The sequence below is a fragment of the Eschrichtius robustus genome, chromosome 12, assembly GCF_028021215.1.
Source record: "Eschrichtius robustus isolate mEscRob2 chromosome 12, mEscRob2.pri, whole genome shotgun sequence".
NCBI classification, from domain to species: domain Eukaryota; kingdom Metazoa; phylum Chordata; class Mammalia; order Artiodactyla; family Eschrichtiidae; genus Eschrichtius; species Eschrichtius robustus.
This window is the reverse complement of record NC_090835.1, coordinates 105205626-105220284: the sequence shown is the minus strand read 5'-3', so window position 1 is coordinate 105220284 and position 14659 is coordinate 105205626. Positions and strand designations below refer to the sequence as shown.

The 14659-nt window shown below is 51.1% G+C and overlaps 1 protein-coding gene across 2 annotated transcripts in view; it reads right to left on the bottom strand.

The window, feature by feature from the left end:
• Positions 1-8502: 8502 nt before the first annotated feature.
• The window catches only part of LYRM4 (LYR motif containing 4), a 119046-nt gene continuing 112889 nt past the window's right edge, over positions 8503-14659 (bottom strand). Inside the window, exons 3-4 of one of the 2 annotated variants that reach the window (XM_068558493.1) lie at positions 12720-12933; positions 8503-8963 (exon numbers count right to left, since the gene is read on the bottom strand). In XM_068558493.1, coding sequence (XP_068414594.1) covers positions 8935-8963; positions 12720-12933 — 243 coding nt within the window. In that variant the 3' untranslated portion in view covers positions 8503-8934. The remainder of the gene's footprint in view (positions 8964-12719; positions 12934-14659) is intronic. The other variant, XM_068558494.1, reaches the window with a different exon arrangement.

The window sequence follows — 14659 nt, the reverse complement described above, 5'->3', positions numbered from 1 at the left end:
CCTGCTAATGCAGGGGACTCGGGTTCGAGCCCTGGTCCGGGAAGATCCCACATGCCGCAAAGCAACTAGGCCCGTGCACCACAACTACTGAGCCTGTGCTCTAGAGCCTGCGAGCCACGACTACTGAGCCCGCGCGCCTAGAGCCCATGCTCCGCAACAAGAGAAGCCACTGCGGTGAGAAGCCCGCGCACCGCAACGAAGAGTAGCCCCCGCTAGCTGCAACTAGAGAAAGCCCGCGCACAGCAACAAAGACCCAACGCAGCCATAAATAAATAAATAAATGACTGACTGACTGACTGACTGAATGAATGCAGCTGGGCCTCTCCGGGCCTGGAGGCCCGTGCGACGCTCCTGGAATCTGGAGGGTCTCTGCCTCACTGTCTCTGCTCTGTGTGCTGCCGTCTTCTCTCCTTGCAGACTGGATTTCTCCTTGCCTCTGTCTCCAGGAGAGATCGAAGTCTGCTCTGTCCCTCCCGAGTCTGTCACTTGAGTCCCAGCACACAGCTCAGGTAGAAACAGAACTCTCACTCCCAGTGCTGAGTTTCTAAGGGAAAAAATTGGGCCCACGCTGGGCCAGGGGTCCATCCCTGTTCCATCAGCTGTGGCCGGAAGTGGGGGAAGGACCATGATGCAGAATGGTTGTCAGGAGCCCCCGATTTCTGTTGTGAGGGGGCAGGGAGGGCCCTCGTGAGACAGCGGATCCCCCAAAGTGTCTCCACTGCAAATAAAGCGCACACATGATGATGTGAAATGTCGACGTACAGCCGTGCAGCGTGTGCGCGTGGACGTGCGTTTGCCTTAAGGGGCTGCAGCGCTGCCCTGGATCTCAGCATCTCAGCGAGGGGCAGGCACCCTGCCAGCGTCTCAGGATTGAAGCACCTGAGTCCCTTCACTCCCTTCTTTCTTCTGTGTCTCCAGTCTCCCATCAAGCCTGTCACTCGGATTCATTCTTTCCTCTGCATCCCGTCCACACCACCACTGTCCGCAGCCAGGCTGTAGCCCCCTCAAATCTACGTTATGGCATCAGTTTCCCGGCCAGCTCTTCACTCACAGGCGTCCTCTGCATCACTGTCCGGTGAATCTGCCGCAGACACCCTTCCCTGCTTAAATGCTCCCTCTCCCACTGAGTAAGACTCAGACTGCTCAGCCCAGAACCTGTGGCTCAGAAGGAAGCAATTTCTCCTTTTGTATCTCACCCCCTCCCCGCTTCCAGCACTACCTGATCTCTGACTCTGCCAGGTAACTTATCCCCTTAGCCATTTACACACATGTCTTCAGTACGGTGCCAAATGTACTGTAATTAAGGGAAGGCTCCACATCTGGTCCATCTCTACATCCCCTAGGGCGTCTGACACAGTTTCTAAATGAACGATTAAGCGGCTACCAGTTACCGCTGGCTTACTCGGTAGCAAACACAGTAGGAGAACTTTACGTGCATTATGTGTTTACAATCCTGACAGCAGCCCTGTAAGTCCAGGATGTGACCAGCTTCATTTCATAGATGAGGAAACAGAAGTTTAGAGATGCCGTCAGGAAGAGGCAGAGCTGGAGGATGAAGGAAGGAACGACTTTCTGGGGTGTCTGTCGCTTGGCCGACCTTGAGGCCTTGTCCTTACTTTCTCCACAGGAAGCCGATGAGGAACCAGGATTTGCCCTCTGTCCCCGTGAACACTCACCGGTGTGTTGCCTCCCTTTTTCTTTCTTTCCTTTTTTTGGCCGTGCCATGCGGCTTGTGGGATCTCAGTTCCCTGGCCAGGGATTGAACCTGGGCCCTGCAGTGAAAGCACAGAGCCCTAACCACTGGACCGCCAGGGGAGTCCCCCTGCCCCCTAACTGATACGCTCTCCACCCTCCTGCACCGCCTCTTCACTCTCCCCTGAGGCTTATCCCAGCCCCAGGATCTCTGAGCTCTCTCTGGCCCGTGCTGCTCTCTTGCTCTTGCGGCCTGGCCAGCATTTGGTCGTTTCCTGGTTGTTCTCCACGTGTTGGGCTCCCCAGCAATGAAGTCAGATTCTCGGGGGCAGGGACCCCTGGCCCACATGTGCCTCCTCCCCAAACTGCTTGCTCTGCCTTGAGTACATTCAGAACTTTCTTCTTAACCCTGTGCCTGTTGGGAAGACATGTGAGGGAACAGTTATTGCTGGGTGAGCAAGAGCTAGATGTCCCCTTTCTTTTTCAGCTGGGTCCAAATTCTGCTTTAGGGATCGCAGAAGACAGGGAGGAAAAGTTTTTCGTTCAGAAGAAGCTGGAAACACACTTGTTGGGTCAGACACTGGACTGGTGGCTGGTGAGGGTTCCGAGGGGCCGAGGCCCCCCCACCCCCCCGGCCCATCCATGAGTTCCCTGTGCCTTTGCTGAGGGCCAGCTGGCTTCACTGCCCAGCTAATCCCAAATTCATATTCTTATGGGCCATGGGCTGGGCTGAATGTTCTGGCCGACCCCAGACAGCACCAAAGTTCCTCATGAAGCTGGGGACGGATCCTGAAGATTTCTTGCTGAATTGTGCCAAAAACTAGCACGCAGGGACTTCCCTGGCGGCCCAGTGGTTGGGACTCAGCGCTTTCACTGCCGGGGCCCGGTTTCAATCCCTGGTCAGGGAACTAAGATCCCGCAAGTCCGGCGGTGTGGCCAAAGGAAAAACAAAAACCAAACCAAACCAAACCAAACGCCTAGCTTTCAGATGGTCTCGAGGATGGTTTCTTTCCTTTTGATTAATTGCAAGCTTTTAGAGCTAGAAAGGTCATTAGGGGTCTGGCCAGTGCTGACCCCCTCGAACACAAATGCAATAGCATCCCCGGGTCTCGGGCTGTCCTGCCCAGTGGCTTTTTTTTTTTTTTCCTCCCATCACACCATATTCCTGTCTTCCAGTTTTTTTTTTTTAAAGAATTGTTTTATTTATTTCTGCAGTCTGAGTCACTGATATATCGTTTCACCTCTTTGGACCAGCTTCTGTTTCTAGAGTCCCATTAGGAAGTGTAAGGCTGTGTTTTTAAAGTGAAAATACGTGTTAAAATTTGGCAAATTAATAATCCTAAATATGTTACCTGTTTGAAGTGTGAGTGGAAGAGTCTATGTGGCAAATCTTGACAAGACTCTTAGCATTAATATTGGAGTCCTTCATCATATATCCTATATGTGCTTCGTATACCACACATATGCACCTAAATGAAATACTCCTTTAAAAACTCAGAACCAGTTATACTGTTATTGAACTGTCTCTGTATTCAAGACAGATGAAGTCACATGAATTCACTTAGTAACTGATGGGAAGTTCTACTGAAATATTTTAACAATGTTTCGCTGACATTTACGTGATACCCTCTGTAACTTTCTGGCTGATGAGAGGGAAGTGTTTCTATTTCGTACCACTGAACCTCCTATGAAAGCTCATCACTTTAGTAGGAAAAGGATGCACGTCATTTACAGGAAGTCGTTCTCCTGCCAAGCCTGGACCCCTGGAAGTCCAGCTCCTCTGGAAGGGGCATCCAGCATGTCCAATGGCTGACATGGCCCTTGGGTCAGCACAGGGATGTTGAGTCTGAGAACAAGCTCAATTCCAGCTCCACTGGTGTCAACGCTTGCTCGTGGTCTAATTTCAAGACAATGAGACACCGACTTTCTTTGCTGTCGCTCTTATGGTGTCAGTGGCCCCTCCAGGTAGAGACACACACAGATTCATCTCAGAGTTCTCCTCTGGGTTCTCTCTTGAGGGTCTTTGGACTTAAAGCTTTGCCCTTGAGCAAAAGCAAGAGCATCTATCTTACTCCCCAAACAGATTTCAGCACGAGAAGCCGTTTTCATGAAAGGTTCCCTGAAGGACTAATAAGGGCTGCAGACAGACTGACAAGGGAAAATCCTATGTGTTCTCAGGGGTGAGGTGAACCATTGTCCATAGAGATTCTGGGCAAATGGTTGGAGAAAAGCCTGCTTTCTCCACCAAGTTCCAGCTTTGTGCCAGATCCTCTTGTAACAGAGCAAACACGAGACGCGCTCCGGGGATGCACGGAGCACAAGTCCTTGTAGGCTGTTCCCTTCGTTGGTAAGAACGAGCATCAGCAGAGCGTCAGCAGAGCGTCCTGCCTTTGTCTGCCGACCTCACTAGCTGTGTCCGTGCCCATGACCCAGATGGCGTGGCTGCTTCCCGTGGCTTCTGAGTCACGCAGTGACCACCGTCATGAGGCCACTGCACAATTTAACAGGCAGAACTTTTAAAATGTTCTCCAACCATCCCCAGGGTTGTCTGCAATCAAGATTTGGTCATCTGGGTTCTGACCATATTCATCAAGGCACTTTGTGTCCAGGAGACGCCGTCCCAAGCTCAGAGAACATTACCCTTGGTGTAGGAAATGCTTTCTCCTTCTGCTTTCTGAGTGCTTGTCATTTCTTCAGCTGGTGCTACAAGTGTAGCCTGGCCTCAATCCTTGAGCTATCCTTTCGTCTAGAAAGCGGGCAACAGTTTGCATGAAGTCCCTCATAAAAAAGCAGCCCCTCTGTTCTAAAATGTACTTGTGTACTTTCTGTATACTTGTTGCGGTTTTACTGTGCCTTTTAGTTTCATTCTTGGAAGGACATTCTCAGAATATGTCGACCAACTTTCCTCAGCCCTTTGTTTTTTTAATCTCGTGTCACCTTTTGCTAAATATGGAAAAATTTCCCCTACCCCTCCTGTTCCCGATGATGATATATATCTATAGGCTTTACCTATAGAAGGAGAATATTTGTTCTTCAGAGAGCTAAGGGGAAAGTCTCTTTATAAGGGTCTTTCAAACTACTTTATTCCCGTGGATTTTTAAAAAAAAATAAAGCGAATCTACAGAAATGATTATTTTCAACATTTGGAGGTAAAAGACACATTTGAAGACGCTAGTCTTTGTTTGAACTTGAAGTTGACTGGACCTAGCAGGAGAAAGCGTCCGACAGCGTTCCCCCCTGTTCTGTCTCAGGTGGTGGCCTACGTCTGCTCAGCCATCCTGGCCCCAAACCTGGGGCTCCTCCTGGATGCCCGTTACGCCCGGTACACCTCACATCCACTCAGTCGGTAGTCCTGTTGACTCTATTTTCTTTTCTTTCTTTTTTTGGTCCTGTTTTGTTCTTAATGTACCCCCCAGTGGGGTCCAGTAGTTAGCAAGCCCTTTTGTCTGTAAGACACGTGACACCTGTGCCCTGAAGATACTCGTGGAAATGGCCCTGCACAGGAAACCCAGTTTTGGCTGAGGTTGCCTGCCTACTCTTCAAAGTTTGCTCTGTGGCCCTGAGTAAGTAATAAATTAAGGTTTTATACTAGTTCTCTGTATTAGTTTGTCACTGCTTCATCACAAACCACCCCAAAGCTCAGTGCCTTAGACAATAGTTGATTATTTATCACAGAGCTAAGGGGTGGCTAAAGCCAACTGACCTAAGCTAGACTGGCCTGGGGGGCTCTGCAGGGCGTCTCTGCCCCACGTGTCCCCTGCTCCCCTGGGAGGAGCAGCCTGACCAAGGCAAGTTCTTCTCAGGGTGATGCAGACTGTTTCCAACATCACCGGCCTAGGTGAAGCCACCACCATCTGTTGCCTGGATTACAAGTGTTCAATCTGAACCCCCCCATTTCTCCCGCCAAAAGTTGGTCTCCCTGCATCCCCCCCAATCTATTCCCACTATAGCAATGTGACCTTTTAAAAATACAGACAAGATCCTGCTTAAAAACCCCACTAGCTTCTTGCAGTCCTCGGGTCCCCGCCTCCCAACCCAGCCTCGCCACCAGCCATCCTGGGCTTCCTTTAGTTCCTTGGGTTGCACTGTGTTTCCTGATTCAGGGCTTCGCATGCGCTGCCCCTCCCGCCTGGAGAGCTCCTCTCCCTGCCCTCTGCCCAGCCCACCCACCTCTCGTTTCATCTGAAAGCCCCCTTCCTGGGGAGGCCTCCCCTGACCCTCACCGTCCCCTCCTGCAGCACCCGTTTCCCCATCTGTCGCACTCGGCAGACCCGCCGTTTTCTCCTGTAACCCTCTTGCGAGGCTGCAGGCTCTGAAGGCAGGGCCGGGGCTTGGTTGCTGGCGTGTCCCCGGCTCCTGGCACCGGCTGGCTCCCAGCCAACACTGAACAGATGAGGAGATGAGCGACGGGCAGTGGGGGGAGGGCTGGGCCTGCGTGTGACCGACTGGAGATGCTGCTCAGGGTCTCAGCTTTCACACCTGGGCTCGGGGGTGAGCTCGGTGAGCTCCAGTGTCTGCTGGTCCGAGGTCTGTCATCTCCGTGGCTCCTTCCCGCCTGTCGCCTTTGCTCCTGGATGTTGGGTGGCACACTTGCTGTGCCCAGGGACTTGAGATGTTGCGTGAGGCTGGGGATGGAGGGAGGGAGGTGACAGCTGCTTGGTGGCAGCAGGCAGAGGTAAAGCGAGCTACGCCAGCTCCATCTGGAGAACGAGAGCCACGTGCTTGGTCTCCCAGCAGCGAAGCGTTACAGCCAGACCAAGCACGTGTTACCTCTGAAGGTCTAGAAAGCAGCACGCTTGGTTCCTGTCCCAGGAGAAGTTGGCTTATACTGTGGTATGTCGCACTTCCTCAGCGCTGACACTGGAAAGCGTCCTCAGCCGGAATCCCGCCTTTAGGACAGCCACACGTTCCGGAGGCTGGAGGCGGGCCGCGACGGAGGGTTCGCCCTCCCATCAGAGTCCTCACCGCGAGGCCTCAGCTGGGGCCTCGTCGAGCAAATGGAGGGCTTTACACAAGCGGCCCTCCCCACAGGGGCATCACCTTGGGTCCTCTGAACCGGGGGGCACCCAGTGCGAGGTGCTGCCTGCCGTACCCGCACCGGCAAGTTGAGGGATCCCTTTGTGGCTTCTGTCACAGAATTCTCCTTCATGCCTTTCCAAATTCCAAATGCAGAGTTAATTTTATCTGAGTTGCAAAAGTTAGCTCTGTTCATTAAGGCTTGGGGCATGTTCAGACCCATCCGTGCGCTTTAATTAACAAAAGAGCCACCCGCTGTTGAAGGCCTGCAGGACAGAGCTCCGTTTGCTTGCTCCACTGCCTCTGTGACTAAGACCTGGGGGGAAGTCTCCTGTGGAGCTGCTATCCTGCTGGCAATTCCAGAAGAATTGCTGGAATTGCTGGGGAGAGGTTCAACTCTGGACTTGGGTTTCCAAGTAGCAGCTGCTTTAATTGATTAAGTGTAAATCAGAGGTGACTTCCGTTGGCTGGCACAGAGGTCGGATGTAGTTGTTTCTGAGTGACCACACGCCTGCCTGGTGCAGAGGGGAACGTGCCCCAGAGCCACACCCCCGGCTGAAATGCTGCCCCGTGACAGTCAGCGGAGGGGGGCACACGCTCCCATTCCCTTCACTGTCTCCCTTCATTCTCACACCTCGGCCCTAAGATGTGCAAGGATCTGGGTTTATAGGGCTAACAGATCTGGGACCAGCCAAGGGTTGGTCTCACAGGCACACAGGACTTTATCCATGGGTCAAAGCATCCAGAAATCACACGTTAAATTGCCAAACAGAATGACTACACGTTTAACCTACTTGGAAGGCACCATCACAACAACATCTACGACCCATAGATAAGGTGGGCAGTCACGGTCTTTAACACGGGAGTGAGGACGTGGACCCAGACCACTCGCGCTCGGCTCACATGACTGTGAGAATTAAAATGACGCAGGGAGCGGTTCAGTGGCAGGTCGGTGATAGTCAAAGCTATTTTAGGACCTGTAACTACTTACATGAGCTTGTTCCAAACCCAAACACGCGAGTAATGAATTCACTCGGTACTGTTTACGGAGGTAAGCCAAGAAATCTCCCAGTGTCCGGGTCCCTCATAAAATTCCCAGAAGTCAATTAAGTTATTTACTACCTTATTTCCCTGTTTTTAACTGATGTGTTTCCAAGGATAAATGCATACAAATACTGTTTTTACCTGTAACATCCTCAAAGGGCAGAGTTTCCCGAACTGGCTCAACGTTAAAAAGACCAGGAGAGCTTTCAAGTGTATTTATAAATCATTGTGCCTCACCTCTCACTTGTCAAGTCAGAGTATGAAGCACTGAGAAATTCCTTTTTAAAAACTCTCCGTCTCTCCAGGTGATTCTGACTCAGTAAGTGAGCTCTGGGATGCATGTCTCAAACCTCGGTGTACACTGGAGTCTCCTGAAGTGTGTCAGATGGAAGATTCTGATTCAGAAGGTTTGGGGTGGGGCTTGGGATCCTGCGTTTCCAGCAAGCTCCCCGGTGGGGCTGACGTCGCCGATCCCGAGACCACACTCCGAGCAGCAGGTTGTACGTACCTGTCCCCAGGTGTGCACCCACACACAGGCCACCTCCGCTGTTGCACTGGGCCCAGGTCTGAATTGCAGGGTGCACCCTTTACCGTTTCAGCTCTGCCCTACTCCCTGCTGCCCCCAAATCTCTACTGGTGCTTGGACTTGCCCTTGCAAAGGGGGACTCAGCTCAGGGCTGGACCCTCCCTGTTGGTCTCCCCACTGACCCGGCAACCAGCAGGGAACAAAAGGGCATTAATCGTGATGGGTGCGTCTGGCATAGAAGGCCTAGGGACCTTCTCTTTATTGTCAAGGACCAAGAAACAAACTCTGGGAATGCTGTGTACAAGTGCCGAGGAGCTACAAGGAGGGGTGGGCTGGAGGAGACACGGTGAGGCACGACTTTCTCCTGAGGAGCTCCAGCTCTTCATTCTGACACTTGAACCAAGGACAGACAGCCACCCCTTGTCACCCCTTGTCACTCAGGCTGCAGGAGAACGGGAGCCTCGCTCAGTTCATCAGTTCCTAGAGGGCAGGCAGAGCGAGAAGCCATTTAAAGCTGATGCGAGAGGCCACGTGTGGTCCGCTGGGAGTGCCCTTGCCAAGCAGGATGGATGCTGAAAGTGGTCCACGGCTGCCGGTGGCGGCTGGTCCCGGCTCCCTAGGTCCTGGGCTTCTCTGGATTCTCAATGATGAGCTTGTCAGTCGAATATATTTGGCCAATGTGTACCTGGAGGCAAAGAGAAGACACAGACTGAAAACCATGGGCTCCGTTAGCCGTGAAACTCAGAAGTGCGTTTCTACATTTAGGTGCAGATGTGCACCGTCACGGGACGTCGTTCTGGAAACGGCACTGTGGGGCGGAGTGCAGTCACCAGCTTCGCTTCTGCTAATTCCCGGCACTGTCCCACCCACGTCCCGCACTGTGGGAACAGTGGGAGATCCCCACTCTTTCCTTCTCGCCCTTGGGATGGCCCGACAGCGGGCCGTCCTGAGCCGGGGGAGGCCCAGCCAGACCTGTGCACGGCAGATCCTCACCCAACAGGATCTCTGGCCTTTAGGACTGTTTCTTCCGCAAGGATGGACTTTCACCACCAGGCACTAGTGAGTTCTGTCCACGCTGGGGCAGAAGCAGCACAGCTGTACCCCTGCTCTGCCACTCACCTGTCACACCGCCCACCTCCTGCCTCTGGTCTCAGCATCCTCATCTGTGGGATGAGGGCTACAGGGCTGCTCCCAGCTGATCTTCACGTCCTTTGCTGCTCCAACAGCCTTTGGACCCTCAACACGGTTGGCACCTACGTGGTACGAGAGCCCTGGGGGCAGCTGGGGAATCTGCCAGGGGACGTCACTGCAGACACAGAGGCGAGGACGCCTGTGCTGCAGCGGTGGGAGGTGTAACGGGCTTCCTGTTACCTCCTGAGGGGCCGGCTCTCTGCCTCCCAACGTGTCTTACAGCCGGCAGCAGCCGTGAGGGAGGCTGTGAGGCCCGCTGTCCCCACCTTGCAGCCTGCCTGGACCACCTGGGTGGTCTGTGCCCAGGGCCTGTGTGAGGTCATGTGCTCATTCAGGTCTGCCTGGGAGCCCCTCCAAGGCAGGGCAGGTGACCCAGGCACGCTGTGGCCCTGGGTCCTGCAGTCCTGCGACCACTGACAAGGGGACGAGAAAAGGAAGCGGAGAGCAGAGGGCTCTGCAGCAGAGACGATGTACGGGCATTTGTTGAATGAAAGCCCCGGCAAGCCCTGGAGGAGGTGTGAAGGGCAGCCCAGCCCCGGCTGGGCCACAGATGAATGGCAGGCCCCTCCCGTACTGGGACTGTGCTCAGGTGAGGCTGGAGACCCATCCCTGCCCTCAGGAAGCTCAGAGTCCAGGAGGGAGACAGACAAGGAGGGAGGCAACTGTAACCTGATGGCTGGAACATCAGCAGCTGTCTAGCACTATGAGGTAAGTGGGATATGGGGCCACACACGGAAGATGAGAGGCAGGAGGGAGGTGCCTGGGTTCTTGATGACCATGGAGCCATCACACCAGCCCACTTACTAGCTTAATGCCAACTTTTCTTTTACATGAGAGAAAAATAAACCGCCACATTTTTAAAGCTACTGTTATTTGGGTTTCTTCTTATATACAACTAAACCAAACCCTAACTGATGTGAATGTATATTGTGAATTTTAAGTGTAGACTATATGACTATTGATAAAAAGGTCACTGCAGACAAGAAGGTGTGCTGTACCCTAGGATAAGTGGAAACAATGTCCCTATCACCTGGGAAGGCACCATTAACAGATAGTCTGTGAATTTCTAAAGTTTAAAGAAGACCACACTGGGATTTATAAAGATCTTCTTTTGTCCCACAATATTTGCTTTAGAGTATGTGGCTATTAATATTTTAGCATTTTTTCTGTCTAGTCTTTTAATTCACTTATACATTTAAAATGTATGTGTGTACATATAAACAGAATATTTAAATTTGGAATCGTAACTTGCTTTTCAAAACTTAACTTTATATCCTTATGTCATTAAATAGTCTTTGAAAGGATATCTTTAGTAACTGATAAAGTTGCATTGTAAAGATGCACGGTAATTTATGTAATCATTCTCATATGACGAACACTTGCAGAGTTTCTGCTTAGTCCTGGGATTACCATTCTCATGTATAAACCTTTTATAGCGTCTCTGATTTTCTTTTCTTATAAAAGGTTTCTAGAAGTGGAATTATTGGGTAAACAGGTATGAATATTTTTATGGTTCTTGATGGATCTTACAAAACAGCTTCCCAAAAGTGTGCATTTGCTCGACAACTGACACCCCCCTTGGTGGACTGTTTGAAGGTTCGGCAGTGTGTCCATCGTGTCCCAGAACAAACATGCGTCTTCCCACCCAACTTACTGCGGACACCATGAGTGCCCACGGCCACCCTCTCAATGGCTCTCCTGTGTGGCCCTCCTAACAGAGGCCCCACCAGCACAGTCAACGCAGCATTTGTTTCTCACAGTCGGCAATCTAAAGGGTGGAACCTTTGGGGGGTAGGTGCACTCGCAAGAAACGCAGTTGTATGAGGTGGCCTGGTCCCAGTCAGCTCCACGAAAAGCTCCAGAGAAAGCTGCACTCTGCACTGGCGCCATCCAAAGAGCTCAAGTTTTAGGAAACTTTTAAGTCAAAACAAACCTTCAAATTTAGAGTCCACTTTGACCGAAGTATGAATTAGATTTTAAAAATTCCACTCAGAAGCAACACGTTTATGGCCTTTGGGGGAAAAAACTGAATGAAAACAGATCTTAATGGTGTTAAGAGAGCGCAAAGATTAACATGTTTCTATCTATCCAGGCCCCTGGTCCGCTATGCACAGTCCTCGGACGGCCGGCACCCTCTTGTGGGTCACGAGCTTCTCACTGACGCCGGGAGACCTTGGTCTCCCAATCTGTCTGTCCCTCAGGCTCATGTGGACCCACACCCACCACGCAGAAGCCCACCCACCCTCTGAGTCGACCGCTGAAGCTTCCCTGGGTCCCCTCTGCAGAAGGGGCTCGCTCTCTCTCCTGGGAACACTTACTGCAATGTCTGCGCCACCCAGGGGGCACTCACGTGGCCTTGTCCTATCACCACTGTGTGCCTGTGTCAGCTCCTCGGCATGAAGTGTGGCGGAGGAGGAGGAGGAGGAAGCAGGGGCTCGAGCTCTGTTTGGCTCGGCTGCCTTCCCAGCAGAGTCCGGGACAGCGCCAGGCACGCAGGCATGCTCAGTAAGGACACGGTAACTAACAACACAGGGGTCTGGTATCCCTGGTTGTAAGGCTCTACGTGTCCACTAGCTCTAAAATCTGGTCAGTAAGTGGTTATGACGTGCTTTGGTGGAAGAGCTACTAGTGGAAATACAGAATTGATAAAGGCAAGTCAATAAAAATAGCGATAGGGCCATTTACTGTAACAAGAATGTTCACTCACCATTAAGCAAAATCACATGATTTAAATTTGGCCCAGCAGGGGGTTTAAAGCTATAATCCAGGGCTATAAGAGATTAACCCAGAGCAGTAACAGAAGGGCTAAGGGAAACAGTCAGTTCACACAGGGAGTAAATATTAAAGTTATCTCCACAAGGGCTGTCAAGATGAGGCAATGAACGGTGTAACAGTTCTGTCACACTTATTTGGGCTGTAAGATGTGTCAGCTCACATGGGGGTGGGGGGCGGCCTGCAGTGCTAATGACGGAGCAAGTGGCTCCAGCTGCAGGTGAGGGGAAGTGGTCAGCGGAGGCGAGCAAGTGCAATTACAGCTGCAATTTACAGCCCCTCCAGGACCACGAGCTGACTTCCACCCCACGTCAGACTATTACCACGCACAAATGGGTCATTAGAGCCAATCACACTTTTACTCTATAAACTTTGGGAGATGGCATTAGACTTCATTAGAAAAACACACAAATGACTCAACCGCAATTAGATGGGATGACTGGCTGGCCCTGAAACACGTATGCGCTCTGGGACTCACCAGACAAATAACCTGCTGGGGAGGAAGCGGCAGGATCCAGGAAATGAAACGTAGTCCAGGGTTTCCGGTCCTCACTGCTTACTCCTCTGACGCCAGGAGCATCTCCCGTGCAACACATCTCAACCTGGCTTAGACTCGGGGCGGCGCGGCTCAGTGTGGGCGGTGGGGAGGCTGCCTGGGCCGTCTGATGCTCACTGCCTATGTCACGGGGCTGCTGTGAGAATCACACGGACTGGACTTGAAGAAAAGGTATCGACTGCCCCAGACACTTCCTAGGCCCAAATCTATCAGATGCCTTCATGCTCTTGGGAGGATTAAATAAGAACAGCATGCGGGGGACTTCCCTGGTGGCGCAGTGGTTAAGAATCTGCCTGCCAATGCAGGGGACACGGGTTTGAGCCCTGGTCTGGGAAGATCCCACATGCCGCGGAGCAACTCAGCCACGACTACTGAGCCTGCGCTCTAGAGCCCATGAGCCACAACTACTGAGGCCGTGTGCCACAACTACTGAAGCCCGCGCGCCTGGAGCCTGTGCTCTGCAACAAGAGAAGCCACCGCAATGAGAAGGCCGTGCACCGCAACGAAGAGTAGCCCCCGCTCGCCGCAACTAGAGAAAGCCCGCGCCCAGCAACGAAGACCCAACGCAGCCAAAAAAAAAAAAAAAGTATTTGATTCTTTTGCTCTCACAACAAACTTATGAGGACGATATAACACTATCACCATCGATTTAAAGGCTTTTATAGGCAAACTCTACCTTTGGTGTTTAATTTCTGTACTTGGAAGGCCTGTAATTGCTCAAATGGACATGCCCTTCCATTTCGCAGTGGATCACAGTGAAAATATAATGAGAAAAGACAGCAGCAACCGTCACACACAAAAAACCAACATGCCTAGATATAACCTTAATAAGAAATGTGTGTGATTTTTAGAGAGAAGACTACACAACTTAGAAATATAAAATAAGTTTGAATAAAATGACACACCATGTTCACGGAGAGACTAAATCAACACAAAAATGTCAATCTTTTGCCAAATTATATTTAACACAATGATAATAAAAATCCCAACTGGATTTTTTTTTGAATTACTTGAGAAAATGAAATGTTTATTTGACTGAATATGAAGTCAAGAATAAAAAAGAACATTTTGAAAAGGAAGACATTGAAGCATTTTGGGGATTCAGTGAAAAGAGAGAAATGAACAGGAGAGAGTTAGAAAACAGACCCTGTTATCCAGAAGTAGTATTTTATTCACAAGATCATACTCACGGGGGTTTGGGGCTTACTGAAGCGGCTGCAGCAGCTGGAACATTTCTCTGAAGTCTCCTTGTGATCTTCATGTAACTGGTGTATTCTGCTCTGCACTGTGTTTATGCTCATTTCAATATAAAAAGGTTTCCCACGTTGTCAAGTAGCTCAGGCTCTTCACGGAGATGCACTGTACCTGTCCTGTGCCTCTGAGTGCCTCCTGACACACCCAGCTTGCGAGGCATGTTTTAACGGTATTACACCTTCCTAGGGGAGCTACACTTGATCGGGGCTTTGGAAGCCTCCCCCCGCAATCTTTGAGCCACCAAGATAATGAATCTTTGTCAGCCTGCAGGTTCTGCCGACTGCCTGCCTGTGCCGTGAAGGAGCAGGGCCATCCGTCTGTGGCCCCTACACCCCCCTCTGTTTCATAACAACGTCAGACAGCTTTCCACGCTGCCTGCAATTCACACAGTAATTCTCTCCAGTGAGATTCCAGCGCGGAGAGTCACTGTCACAGCCTTAGTCAAGTCACTTGCCCTAGCAAACATTTTTCAAATAAACCATTTTTATCATACTTCATGCTTCCTAATAATTTTTAAAGAGCAAAATGAAAGAGATTCCTGAACTTGTATATAATTTTCCCCAGTCTCTTCTGTTTAGCAACAAGCGCTATTATGAAACCAAAATTTA